General features: G+C 49.9%; 4 protein-coding genes across 4 annotated transcripts; 1 reads left to right on the top strand and 3 right to left on the bottom strand.

Moving 5' to 3' along the window:
• Positions 1-892: 892 nt before the first annotated feature.
• Positions 893-1,653, bottom strand: HD556DRAFT_1415112 (uncharacterized protein). Its single transcript, XM_041304307.1, has one exon. It carries the CDS (start codon positions 1,456-1,458, stop codon positions 1,102-1,104), a length of 357 nt encoding a protein of 118 aa, XP_041153894.1. The 5' UTR covers positions 1,459-1,653; the 3' UTR covers positions 893-1,101.
• A 552-nt stretch (positions 1,654-2,205) lies between these two features.
• On the bottom strand, positions 2,206-4,474 carry HD556DRAFT_1300145 (uncharacterized protein; the record flags this gene model as incomplete). The annotated part of the gene is made up of 8 exons (XM_041299462.1): positions 4,098-4,474; positions 3,909-4,049; positions 3,756-3,839; positions 3,495-3,701; positions 3,396-3,446; positions 3,146-3,341; positions 2,954-3,090; positions 2,206-2,893 (listed from the first exon to the last, which is right to left on the bottom strand). Coding segments are annotated over exons 1-8 (1,608 nt in total), but the record flags the coding sequence as incomplete, so codon positions are not given.
• A 265-nt stretch (positions 4,475-4,739) lies between these two features.
• HD556DRAFT_1050672 (kinase-like protein) lies at positions 4,740-6,682 on the top strand. The gene is made up of 6 exons (XM_041296004.1): positions 4,740-4,809; positions 4,874-4,886; positions 4,941-5,126; positions 5,175-5,587; positions 5,638-5,983; positions 6,035-6,682. Exons 1-6 carry the CDS (start codon positions 4,802-4,804, stop codon positions 6,407-6,409), a joined length of 1,341 nt encoding a protein of 446 aa, XP_041153892.1. The 5' UTR covers positions 4,740-4,801; the 3' UTR covers positions 6,410-6,682.
• HD556DRAFT_1050682 (RecF/RecN/SMC N terminal domain-containing protein) lies at positions 6,358-12,533 on the bottom strand. Its single transcript, XM_041296005.1, has 18 exons — positions 11,262-12,533; positions 11,008-11,199; positions 10,440-10,955; positions 10,280-10,387; positions 10,096-10,224; positions 9,808-9,952; positions 9,550-9,755; positions 9,421-9,498; positions 9,200-9,358; positions 8,471-9,150; positions 7,915-8,419; positions 7,755-7,864; positions 7,485-7,699; positions 7,221-7,432; positions 6,944-7,171; positions 6,771-6,892; positions 6,655-6,719; positions 6,358-6,602 (listed from the first exon to the last, which is right to left on the bottom strand). Exons 1-18 carry the CDS (start codon positions 12,489-12,491, stop codon positions 6,538-6,540), a joined length of 4,965 nt encoding a protein of 1,654 aa, XP_041153891.1. The 5' UTR covers positions 12,492-12,533; the 3' UTR covers positions 6,358-6,537.
• Between the last annotated feature and the right edge of the window lie 234 nt (positions 12,534-12,767).

The following is a 12,767-nucleotide window of genomic DNA, read 5'->3' as shown; positions in this document are numbered from 1 at the left end:
AGAGGGTCGCTACTGAGCCACCGAGGTTTTTTGTCAGAGCCAGTGCTTCCAACCACCAAAGAAGGCGCTCTTCGTCGAAGAAAGCCTCGACTTCATTGGCTAGCGATGATTCGAAGGACATGGCTGCCACATGCATACCCCAGAATCGACACGAGTATGATAGCTGCCTCGAAATAGAGTCCTTGACTCGTGTCTCCAAATCAGGGACGGAAGAGTTGGGCAAGTAAGAATTCTCTAGGGAGCAAATGTTGAAGCGAAGTCCGTCCTTCATGACCCGAAGTGAGGCAAAGGCGAGGTCGCTCTGTACTGATGATGTATCAATGAAGAAGTTGTGGCTCCGCGATTTGTCGGTGAGAAAGTCGTAGAAGGACGCGTGGAGGGGACGTATGGGAGTATGGGAATCCGAGGTGCCCATCAAAAGCGACCCCAGTGGCCCAACGACCCGGTCCATGTTGTAATCGCAAGTCCCTTCGGGAAAATAGAGTCGCATGGTGGTCAATGCAGGCATGGGAAGTGGTTCCAACGATACAAGAATTTGCCCCATCACAGAGCGAAATATGGGGATACCTTCCTCGCGCTCGTCCTCTGGCATGTAGTGCTGCCGTGGTCCGGTTCAGTCCGGTTCAGAGGGTCATAGAGGAGAACCAAGAACCGGACCATTGGTTCGGTTCTATGAAATGTCCGAACCCAGAACCGGACCACAGAGAACGGTTCTCTATGGTCCGGTTCGGTTTTTTTGGGGTCCGAACCTGAACTGGACCCAAAAATTCTGTAGGGAGCGCAGGTAGAAGTTCGAGAGTTTTCTCCTGCATCTACGAAGGTGGGTAGAGACCCTATGGTAATATCTTTGAGTCGAGTCGTGTGCGCATTAAATATGAATGATCTGTCAGGATAAGCAGCGGTCAATTTGCAAGATATCATTTCGAGTGTAACAAGCACAAGGCATTAACACAGAATACGAGTAACGAGGGAGACAGTAGGTGCTGATAAACTGCTCTGTGTGTGTGCTGAAGGAGGTGTGTGTGTGAACGTGTAGTGAGTACAAGGCGAGACCGGAGTAGATGATGTGCTCAATGGCAGGGTGCGAAGTTAGGAAGTTGGTCAAATAAGACTTATCACAGCTTCAAAACGAGCTCTCCCGCTCGCAACCTTCATCTCAGTCCAACGGGTTTCGACGTTTGAAGTTAGGGTCCAGAACTGTTGCAAGAAAATACGGTCCAAAGCGCCACCCACAAGCGTTTGCGCCATCGTGGAAGTGGTGAATGGTGGTGGCTGGGAGTGCGCAAAGACACAGGTAACGTGGCAGGCACTTGTTGTTGTGCCGCAGTTGATGGTCTCAATACCAAGCGACATTGAGAAGTAGGAGGGCATGAAAGATGGGGCGTGGCATGAGAACAGGTGGGAGAGAGTTAGCACGAGAGAATGGGCACAAGAGGACAGGTACGAGAGAGCAAGCATGAGAAAACGGGCACAAGATAGCGAGCACAAGCGAACTTGGTCTTTGTCGGCGCATTGATTTTAGGGGTGGAGGCGGTGGTTTCGCAGGAGTGGGACGATGGGCTTGCGGGAGGAGTTGCACAATGAGACATGTGGTCTGATTCATCAGTTTGAACAGTGCATATCATGACTTACCTTGTCAATGGGCCTCTGCATTTGATGGAAACAAGTAAATCTTGAAGCTTAAGAATCCCTGAGGCCAAAGTGGATCATCAAAGGAAGGTGTCAAGGTGTGCTTCAACAATGTGGCAAGCTTCTTTCGGTTCGCGGTTCGGAACGGTTCGGGACCGGTCCGAACCAAAGTCAAACCGTTCGCCCAATGGCAGAACCGAGAACCGTACTATGGTCCGGTTCTGGCTGACACCTGGACCGTGGACCGAACCACAGGAGAACCGGACCAAAAGTCCAGTTCGAACCATGGTTCAGGACCGGACCACGGCAGCACTACTGGCATGATGTCTGCCAAAACACGTTGATACATATCATCCAACAAACGTGTTCCTTTTGCAGATCTTCCAGAAACCACAGCATCGAACCGACCCTTTGGATCCATGCCGACTCTGTTGGTGCCCTTGATATACTCGCAGGTGAGACGAGCCCATTCAAACAGGCCGTCGGATTTCAGGGCAAGCACCTTGAAGTGCGCATCATTGAAGACATGATGCAGACCTTCCAACTTGTGGGAGATATAATGCTGTATGTCGAGTTCTGTGGATGCAGACGAGATGCCATCTAAAGAAACGTGGCGAACATGCGGTGCGGCGTCCAGAGTGTTGTGAATGTCTTCGAGTGGACGGGAGGTGAGGAGAATGCGGAAGTTCGCTGGCAGTTTGCATGGTTGTGAGGTGGAAGTGTTCAGTTTACCAGCGAGCAGACGAAGAATTTGTTCCCGAGAGTTGGCTTCGCCGCTCTCGTCTAACGCATCGATGACTATCAGCACGGGTGCAGCGATGGCATTTGAGGTCGTGTTTGTTGGTCCGACGATGAGTTCCTGCCATTGCTTTATGATATCTGGAGTGCGCTTGAGTCCGTCGTGATCACGAACTGCTCGGGCCAAGGCTCGTCGCACGATAGGGTTGCAGTCCGCCAATTCCCTTGCGATCGTCGTGAATATTTTGTCCTGACGCCGATCCACTTGCCGAGTGCGATCGAAGCAGAAGCATGAGCCAAGACCACCGTTTTCGATATACCAGTTGGCTATTGTATGGGCGACAGCCGATTTGCCCTTGCCTGCTGTGCCAGACAACCATAGAACACGTGGAGCGCCCTCCTCGGTGCTGCTGATCCAATTCTGAATGTCCTTCAGAAGGTCTCGCCGAGTATTTGACAAACAGCATTTAGACGTATTCAATCCGGCGCCCGTTGCGTACTCCATCCCTGCAAGGTCCAGAATCTCGGCTACGCCAGGGGTCATGGAGTGTCAGATAAGGCTCAAAGAGACCTGAAAACGTCTCTTACCCATACGGTGAACGATCACGACGGTGTCACGAGCCGCTTGGTCTCGGAATTGCTGCATGAGACTGTCCAGAACATTGTTGTAGCTCTGAATCGTTTCGTCCGTTTCGTCGAAAACGTGCTTGCCGAGTCTTATCCCTATAAAAGCAGGAAACATTGAGTCCCAGGCGATAAAGCGGTGGAATCAACTCACAGGCGTTCTTCGTCTCAGAGTAATGGCTGATAAAATCAGTGCACTCCAGTGTTTGCTGCGCTATCTTCCCATATATCGCTAGCATGGGTTGGATCTTGGCCAATTCCTCCTCTTCGGCGATGAAAGTATAGACTTCAGATATCTTTGAGAGTAGACCGGAAACTGCGACATCGCGGTCTGCCTGATCGAGAATCATCTATAACCAAAAATTCGTTGACCTACAACGGCAATGATCGAGAAAGAAGCTTACCTTGGACGCGCAAGTGAAGATACTCAGTGCCACCTTCGCGTAGGGATGGACCTGCATGTGAAAGTCAGTCATGTACAGAAAAGAGATAAATGATTGTACATTTGCGATTTCGTTGGCAATGGAGCTGAATGCCTTCAAGGGTCTAAGCAACGGGGAGAACGTATCGATTGTATCAGAAACAGATGGTAGGTTGTTGACCGTGGAAGAAGCATCTTTGACTATTGTTGGGACCTGGCCGATGCCTGCAACACCTTTGGTAGCATTGGCGATTCTTTCGTTCACAAACTTCGGGTCCAGATGTTCGGCCTAAGTAAAGACGTCAGCATATCGTCGAAAGAGACAAATGAAAATATTGCAAACTTCGTTGGTCGAACTTACCTTAGCTACAATCCCAGAATCGGAAGACTGCTCGCGATATGCTTCAGAAGTGGGAGCAGTGAGATCCTGTAGAGGTGATTAGTAGCAAATAATGGCAAGCGCCCTGGGAATGCTCAGAATTGAAATTGGACATGCCTTGTTGGACTGAGTGGGTTCAGGGTTGGGGGACTGTTGAGCGCTTCGAGCGAAGCCCTTGGTCACCTTGCTAAAGAGCTTGCGAACTGACCCCGAGGATCGTCCACTAGACCCACTCCTCGAAGGCGAGAGAGAGGATGGCTGATATGATTAGAAACAATGTGTGGTTCTAAAGACGAAAGTTCATACATCTTGACTGGCTCCCTTCCTGCCTCTGTCCTCTACCGAATGTGGGTCTGAATGTGGCTTCAACCACTCCCAACGTTTCTTCCAAGGAGGATTGTTTTCATTCATCTAGTAAGCGGGGAGGATGGCTAGGTGGGTAATGCCTTGGTGAAAATGGAACAAGGAGGGTGGTGGGTGGCACGAAAGATAGACAGGCGCCCACTACTGCATGTTGCGGCGATGACGGTTATTATTAACGATGAACCATGTGTGCTTGGAAGCGCCCATTATTGATTGGCCAGACCACTAGATACCATGCTAGAATGTTATCCAAGGCTGAGCGCTGAAGACTCGTGAGTAAGCCTCGCCGTTATTTGGTGCACTCGACGATCGAGTAAGAGTTACACTGCTGCAGTACTTATGGGATACAGTCACAGTTCACTCAGGATTATCGATTCAAAATCCTACACGTGGGGGTGGTAAGAACAGCCATAATTGTGTCATTCTACTGACGATGTACTGGAATCGGAAAGACTGTAGAACAGCGAAGGGCGAGCCTTCTTCTCGAATTCCGCCATAAGATGATAGCACTGACACTAATACGTCAGCAATTAGTACCGTGGCTGTGCGATTGAATATCGTGTGCTAAAAATAATACACCTCGAACTCGATGCCATGATTTTCGTATAACCACTAACACTGCCAAATCTAAGAGCAAATTGTTCGCCATGGAAAAGTAGGTCTATCTGTAGCAGATACGAGACAAGGGCTCTTCGCCAACATTTTTGCCTTTCAAGCAGCACACCATCCATTGTTGGCATGCGTCCATTTCTACCAGATAGCTGCGATTGACTATGACGGTGACAGCCGAGTGGTTCTCGCGAAACAGTCGCTGAAGGCCCGGTTTCTCTTGTATCAAAGAGCCTTCTCGAGTGTGAAGGGCAGACTCAATGGATCGCGATAAAGACATCTACCATCCATCGCAAATATGCCAAAGAGCCCCACGATATCATCAAAGAGGCGAGGCTGATCGCCTCCGCATGTCATCCAAATGTGAGTCTCGCACAGAATGGTTTGGCTAGTCTTACGTCTCTCCATAAGGTGGTTTCTATCTTAGGCCATAACATCGATTCAACCCGGCAGACCATGAGCTTTTGGATGCCATATATGCCTTCGTCTCTGATCGCATTGTTGTCTTCGAACGACTTTTCGCCTCATCCACTCATTTCAATTATGGCCGCAGATCCATCAAATCCGAGTCCGCGCGAGCAGCGCTTCGTCCTTCTCGCGAAATCTCTCATGTTTCAAATCCTAATTGGCGTGACATTCCTTCACGAGACCGCGAAAATTGCGCACCGAGATATCAAACCAAGCAACATACTTCTCACGTCATCTGGCCGAGTCCAGCTCATTGACTTTGGCATATCCTGGAAGGAAGGGGAAGATCTTGCCGCGAAGAAAAACGATTTATGGGTTGAAACCCCAGAAAAGATGTACTTTGAAGTTTCTACGGGGTATGATGTCCCTATCTGAGCGAGTATGAACCGGGCTCACTCAGATGTAGACCATACCGGGCCCCTGAGCTGCTGTTTGGGCCTAGGAATTATGACCCATTCGCGATCGACTCTTGGAGCCTCGGAGCGACTTTTGCGGAATTCTTCACTTCCGTTCGTCTGTTTAACCCACTTGACGACGAAGACTTCGGCGATGAGCAGTCTGACTCAGACGACGATAGCCCCGGCGGCCCATCGAAGCCAGCCGAGCCGTTCATCATACCAAAGAGACTTCGCATCGGAGATCCCACAAACAGATGGGCCAGGGATTCACTGTTTGATTCCACACGTGGAGAGATTGGTTTAGCATGGAGTGTTTTCAAGATACGAGGTTCGCCAAACGAGACCAACTGGCCAGTGAGTGACTTTCGATTTGTTACTGGGATCTTCTTTTCTGACTCCAACAAGTCCTTCTTGAGTTTACCGGATGCAAACAAGTTGTCCTTTATAAATGTGGAGCCTGTTGACCTTGCCTCTATCCTACCCAATTTTCCTTCATCCGCGCAACGGCATGAAGTCGACACAAAGACACACATACCCCCAGAGACCATGTTACCAACTCCTGCTGACCTTATCCACCGATTCCTTGTATACGAACCATCTCAGCGTCTCCGTCCTTCCAAGGCTTTAACTCACCCCTGGTTCACCTCCGAACCACCATTACTTCTGCCAGATGACTTTCCTGTCTCGAATATCCCTGGTGAGGTCCCAATAAGCCTTAGCTGGGGCGCAAAGTCTTTGGGAGAATGGTTTGCAGACGTTCATCCCAGTGGCGCAATTTGAAGGGATGAGTAGAACGACGGATACGACAGGATCATTTGTTATACAATGCACATAATTTACAAAGCATGATAGAAAGCCAGAACTCGACCATTACAGAGCTGGAAGTGCCCATGCATCATGCATGTATCTCAGGCTGCCGCAGGCACAGGCTTGATGGCTCGACGAGCAAGAGCGTGGTTATCGATGGATATACCTGTGCAAGAACAAATGAGAAACATATCCAATGAGATAATCACCTCACTAACTCTGTGTTGCATTTGCAGTCTTATAGATACCAATGAGACGGTGACTGAGCTCGAACATGTCATTCCTGCGAATTCATATTAACTAACGTGGTTCTCGGGAGAGAGAGAATTGTCACCTCAAAGATATGATGATGAACTGTGCGTTCTTGGTACGATCCTTGATATAATTTGCTACAATCGAGACATTCCTGAAGTCTAGGGCCGCATCTATTTCATCCATGAAATAAAGTGGTGTAGGCTAGGACAGGTTCAGGCCACTGGAACTTCTCAGAGTTGATGCGAGATTTACCTTAAACACATGCAGAGCGAACACGAGAGCAAGTGAGCTAAGGGTCTGGAGAATGATTAATATGTGTTTTCTAATCCTCATAGCAGAATGTACCTTTTCGCCCCCAGAGAGATTTGAAATATTCTTCCAACTCTTCTTCGGAGGCATGACGCTGAAAATGATGCCCTCTGAGAAGGGATCCATGCTGTCGACAAGCTCAAGCTCTGCGTTGCCCCCAAGAGTGATCATCTAATGGAAAATATAGAATTTCGACGAACCAAAGAACGTCAGCACGGACCTGGTACATTTCCTTGAGTTTCAATGAAATCAAGCTGAAGCCTGCCATGAATTCATCCAAGCGTTGTTTCCGTAGACCATCGTAGAGTTGCTTCTGCGCATCGCGTGCTGCAGTGGTCTCCTCTAAGTCTTTGGCACGTTTCATGAATTCCTCCTCTCGCTTCTTGTACTCCTTGAGAACGTCGAGGTTCGGATTGGTATTCTTAAGTTTCTCTAAAGCGACCAGTTAGCAGTAATCACGTGCGACTAAGGTGGGGGAACATACCATCAAGATACTCAGAATCTGCAAGCATATCCCTCTTCTTGAAGCGTGCAAGTTCATCGGCACTGTATATGTATAGCTCGTTAGATGGTGTTCGCTGGCGAGCCTTTTTCGCAGGTGCAGAGTCTGCATGTTCCTGCTTCACCACCCCTTCACCACTGCCTGAAGCTCCAGCGACTTGATCAGCACCTTCCTCTTCGTCGTCGTCATCATCATCACTGCGAGTGGCTGTAAGCCTACGAAAGTTGAAACAATCCATAGACAATGGCTCACTCGATTTCGTGAAGCTTAAGTTGGTCGTGTTCCGTCCGCCAGTGATCAAGTACACGCTCATTTTCAGCACACTCTTTCTTCTTGTCAGCTAGCTTCTGGGTGATCTCAAGCTGCAAAACCTGTGAGTACCGAAATATCAATTGCATAGCAAATAACCAACCTCTTTCTTCCTGAACTCGTCGATTTCCTCGCGTTTTTCCTGGAGTTGCTGCTTGAGTTGATCGAGATCGTCTTTCGAGCTCTCCTGAGCAGCCTGCGCGGCCTCCACCTTCTCCTTGAGATCTTCCAAATACTGTGCGACCTCCGCCAGCTGATCCTTCAACTCCTCAAGCTCTTTCTCGACTTCCTCCAGCGCTGCGCGGTTGGTCTCAATGCCAGACGTATATTTTACGATGTTCTTCTCTGCGGTAGCCTTCATAACCTCAGCCTTGGTGACCTCCTCGTTAGCTAGCTGGTGCAGCAACCGAATACCGTCAACGGTCGACTTCTGCTTCAGCAGCTTGGAGCCACCAATTTCGAGGATCTTCTTTTCGAGATCTTTAATCGCGGCCTCGATAGCGCCAGTCTTGGTTTGCAGTTCTTCAAGCTCTTCTGTTGATGATGCAATCTGGGCATCTAGAGTGTTGATTCGAGCTAGATCCTTAGCGTTGGGCTTGCTTTGTGCCCTGGAAACTACTTAGTAGCGACCGAGCATAGGATAAATGGGATGCACGTACTTGAGATCGTGCACACGCCTCTCAGCGTCAGTCAGCCGTTTCTTGCCATTATTGACACCCATGGTAAGCTTCTCGATGTTAAGCTCTATTTCCGGGACTGCCTGAGTAAGCCTTTCGGCTTCTGCTTCGATATTGCGAAGCTCCTGCTGTGCCGCCTCAAGACCACGTGCCGCCGCCTCACTCTCTTGCTCATAGGTTCTCAGAACTTGTGGGCTCACTGCCTCCGCTTGGAGCTTGGAGCTCATTGCACCCCGCGAGACGTGGTTCCCACCACCCGACATCGTTCCTGATGAATCAATCAGCTGCCCTGCAAGCGTGACAACACGCCAACGCCTCGTGCTCCCGAATGCAATCCTGTTTGCTTGGTCCAAATTATCAGCAACAAGGGTGTTCCCAACGCCTTTGTAGAACGCAGATGCAAAGCGGGGATCCTTTAGCTTGATGAGATCGAATAGCCGCGGGACACCCTCGGGTGTGACCACACGCTCGTTGAGTTTGTCAGTGGGAAGCTTCTCCAGCACCATGAACGACGCACGCCCGATGTTCTGCTTGCGCAAAAACTCGATGCATGCTTGACCCTGGGCGACAGTATCTACAACCATGTTGTTAAGGGCGCCACAGGCGGTAGAGACTGCGACATCGTATTTGTCTGGAATCGTGCCTAGGCTACCGAGACGGCCCTGTGAGATAATGAGTGATTGAAAGGTTGCACAGAGCACGAGACCATACATGGAACCCATCGATCCGACCAGTCTGCTTGAGCTTCGTTAAGCTATCCAGGACTTTGTTCTGCGATGTGCTGGCTGCTTGGGATGCTCTAGCCTCCTCTGCCTTTTGCCGCAGGGAGCCTGCCTTGGATCGAAGCTCCTGGACACCAGCCTGAGCAGCCTGAACGGAAAGGGAAAAAAAGACGTCAAAGTCAATCACACCCTGCATGCCCGCAGACATACGTGGAATTTTTCCTCACATGTCCCCAACTTCTTCTGCACCTCTGCCTTTTTCATCTTCAAGGAATCCAATTCATTCAGCTGGACGTTCCATCAATGTCATCTTTCCCGCTTGACAAAATGGAACAGCACCTTGCCCTCTTGCTCTACCTGCAACTCAGCCAACTGCCCCTCCGCTTGCGTAACAGCGTCTTTCAGCCCTGTAGCTTTCTTTGCAAGTGCGTCCCGTTCAGAGCGTGCTACGTCAATCGCAGCCTGTTTGACATTGATCTTGGCAGTCCACGGCTGTAGCTCTTTTTGCTTCGCCTCAATCTGTTCGTGAAAGACTTGTGTCTTGTCTACCAATCTATGTTAACAACAGTGTCAAGTGTGGCGAGACCATGGACCCACCCTTCAAGCTATCCCGGATCCCTTCAAGCACCTTCTCTTCCTTCTCCAGGTTCGCTTCGTGCTCCGTAATCTCACGCTTCTTCGTCTTGATTTTAGTATCGGAGTCCTGGACTGTGTTATCGGCTTGCTTTTTCGATTGTTCATCCTATTTGAACGACATGTTAGATCTGTCCCATTCAGAATGCCAATGAAGGTCGGGAAATAAGCATGGAGCGGGGAGACAAATGAAACACGGGGATGCGTCGAACAAAATGCAAGGAAGTAAGAACAACAGCGAAAGAAACTCACGTCTGCCAACGCCTTCTTCAGCTTTTTCGCCTTCGCGCTTGCATGCTTCCGGCGCTCCTCAAGGCTCACGGACTGCTTCTCGCGTGCCGCGTTGTCCTTCGCCGCTTCCTCGGCTGCTGCTTTCACTTCCTGAAAAGATAGGATACATCAGCATTGAAGTAGGAAGAGCAACACACATCCATACCTCGTAAGCCTTCTCGCGCTCCTTGTAATGCTTCTCAAGCAATTCTAAATGAGTGATGTCATCCTTGTTGCGTTCCCTCTCATCTTCAAGCTCCTTCTCCAAATGTTCCTGCCCCACATATCAGCAGCGCAAATAAGAGGAAGAAAGATCAAGCACTCACAATTTGCGCGGCGAATTGTTCATCATTCTCTAAACATTTCCACAAATAATACTGCCACAGCCGGCTGAGAGCCCGCACATGCTCGTTCGCAAGCTTCAGCCATGCCAACGCTTCCTTCCTCTCTGCATCCAACTTCGCCTTCTCCTTCTCCACGATCCTCAATCTGGCCACCTTCTCGGTTCTCTCCTCTCCTAGTCGATCCACCTCGGCAAGAGCAGACTCGATTGGTGCTTTGAGCGCAGCAGTACCGATAATGTCCTCTAGGTATTCAAGTAATCCGTCATCATGCTCAGAATTACCTTTAGGCTTCATCTGCGCGATAGATTCAACTTCGCCCTGCAGAATAAGGAAACGCTTGTGCGTGAGGTCAATCCCACGCCCCTGAAGAAGTGTTTGGACCTCAGTGTAAGTGGACGGTCGTGAGTTGAGCGTATACCGAGAATTATTAGATTTGGTTGCTGTGCGAGCGACGACGAGTGAGGAATTCGGGACGACACTATATGCGTCGGGTCCAGGCTGGGAGGTTGAGTGACTTAGTTCGGTCAAACGTTAATATGAAGGAACATACGAGGTCGATGATCTCGCGGAAATGAACTTCTACGCTGCACTCATCCAAGTCAGGATACCGTGCAGAATTGTGGATGAGCTCCGAGAGCTTCCCTTGGCGCATCTTCGACGCGCGGTAACCAAACACAAAAAGGAGCGCATCGATCGTGTTAGATTTCCCGGAACCATTGGGGCCTACGATGGACGAAAAAGACTACCCGTTACCGAAGTTAAGTATAGTACACGTTAACTTTAAGAAGCGTACTAGAAACGTACCTTGTGGAAGGGCCCGATCTCTTGTCTGCCTGCGTAACTCTTGAAATTAACAAGTACCATCTTGTGTATCACAAGACGTGGCTTAGGACCTGAAGGTTCTTCAGCGGGCGGAGGCCGCATTACCGACACAGGTTTCACGCGGGGCTCAAGGAGGGAAATTTCTTCCTCTTCCTCCTCCGGTGGGGCAGGGCGTTTAGGCGTCATTTGCGACAGCTGCGATTGACGTGGTACACGCCGAGGCGTCTGCATAAATTCTTCCTGGAATCCGTCGAGGTCATCTGTGTTGTCTTCGGCAGTGGGTGAGGGATGCTTGGGGGGTGTAGCAGGGGCAGATTTGCGAGGCCTGGGAGTGACCTCGACATCAGCGGGAAGCGGCATTGCCTTTGGCTTTCTAGAAGACACTTTAGGGCTTCTGGGAGGAGGTGTAGCATCAGATTCATCACTAGATATAGTAATAGGATTGTGTTCGTCATTGTCGGATTCAGATTTGACAGGCTTGTGGGATCGGGGAGCCGGTTTGGGCTTTGCGGGCTTGATATCTTCATCGTCTTCGACGTTGTTTTTTGCCTTGCGAGGTTTCCTTCCCTTAGCCTTCGACGCAGGTTTGATTTCTTGAACATCGTCATCGTCTTCAGGTGCTTTGCGAGATGTTCTTCCGCGTTTGGGTTTGGCGGGCTCAACTGCTTGAATTTCCTCCTCGTCTTCCGAGATAGTAATAGGTTCCTTCATTTCCTCTACATCTGAATCTTCTACCACGGGTTTGCGCGATCGAGTTGCCCGGGGCTTCGCGGATGCCTTCCGAGAGGGTTTTATTTCTTGCACCTCGTCGTCGTCGTCGTCCTGCACAGTTTTCTTCACTCGACCTCTCCTTGGTTTCTGCAACTCCACAATTTCATCGTCATCGTCATCATGATCCTCACCCTCAACAAAATTTCTCAACTTCTTCTTCACAGGTTCCTCCTCCTCCTCCTCTGTCTCAGCCACCTCTTGCAGCGCGCGATTAGGTTTCACAGACGAGCGTGTAGATGCTCTTGCAGACGCTCTGGAAGAGGGTGCTGCAGGTACTTTCGAAGAAGGGCCCACGCTGCCTCTTGTCGATGTCCTGCGTGCTCCGGGCGCATTTTCTTTCTCCTCTACATCGTCTGCGTCGGTTCGTTTGCGTTTCGCAGAGTTTGATGCCTCTTGCTCAGTGGACGGTCGTAAAGAGCGAGACGACCTGCGGGGAGGCATCGTTGGGAAATTTCCCAAACTTACGACGATCTTGGTTGATCCAGGAGAAAGGTTCTACGCGTGATGCGTTGTGTGACTGTTCGCGTGTGTCACATCACATGACTAGCCTGTAGGTTGACCCGACTCCCGATCCTCCTTCTTTGGCACGACTTAATACTTACTTATCTCTCACACAAGCTCGGAGTGTCGTCACGGTGTATCGTTCGGTAAAGCGAGACAAGATCCGAACAATTGAAGATGGATTGAGTTTGACCATCCCTTGTATGAGATCGTCAC

Source organism: Suillus plorans, assembly GCF_016647745.1.
Source record: "Suillus plorans strain S12 chromosome Unknown HD556scaffold_92, whole genome shotgun sequence".
In the NCBI taxonomy this organism is placed as follows: Eukaryota; Fungi; Basidiomycota; class Agaricomycetes; order Boletales; family Suillaceae; genus Suillus; species Suillus plorans.
This window is presented reverse-complemented; position numbering and strand designations above follow the sequence as displayed.

Excerpts from the sequence above, each read along its gene's own strand:
- HD556DRAFT_1050672 (XM_041296004.1), top strand. Across the intron at positions 5,588-5,637 it reads TACTTTGAAGTTTCTACGGG|ACCATACCGGGCCCCTGAGC; the intron begins GTATGATGTCCC and ends ACTCAGATGTAG. Across the intron at positions 5,984-6,034 it reads CAAACGAGACCAACTGGCCA|TCCTTCTTGAGTTTACCGGA; the intron begins GTGAGTGACTTT and ends GACTCCAACAAG.
- HD556DRAFT_1415112 (XM_041304307.1), bottom strand. The coding sequence starts at position 1,458 with ATGCTTGCTCTCTCGTACCTGTCCTCTTGTGCCCATTCTCTCGTGCTA.
- HD556DRAFT_1050682 (XM_041296005.1), bottom strand. The coding sequence starts at position 12,491 with ATGCCTCCCCGCAGGTCGTCTCGCTCTTTACGACCGTCCACTGAGCAA. Across the intron at positions 9,953-10,095 it reads TGAAGAAGGCGTTGGCAGAC|GATGAACAATCGAAAAAGCA; the intron begins GTGAGTTTCTTT and ends TCGTTCAAATAG. Across the intron at positions 9,151-9,199 it reads GTCGGATCGATGGGTTCCAT|GGCCGTCTCGGTAGCCTAGG; the intron begins GTATGGTCTCGT and ends ATTATCTCACAG.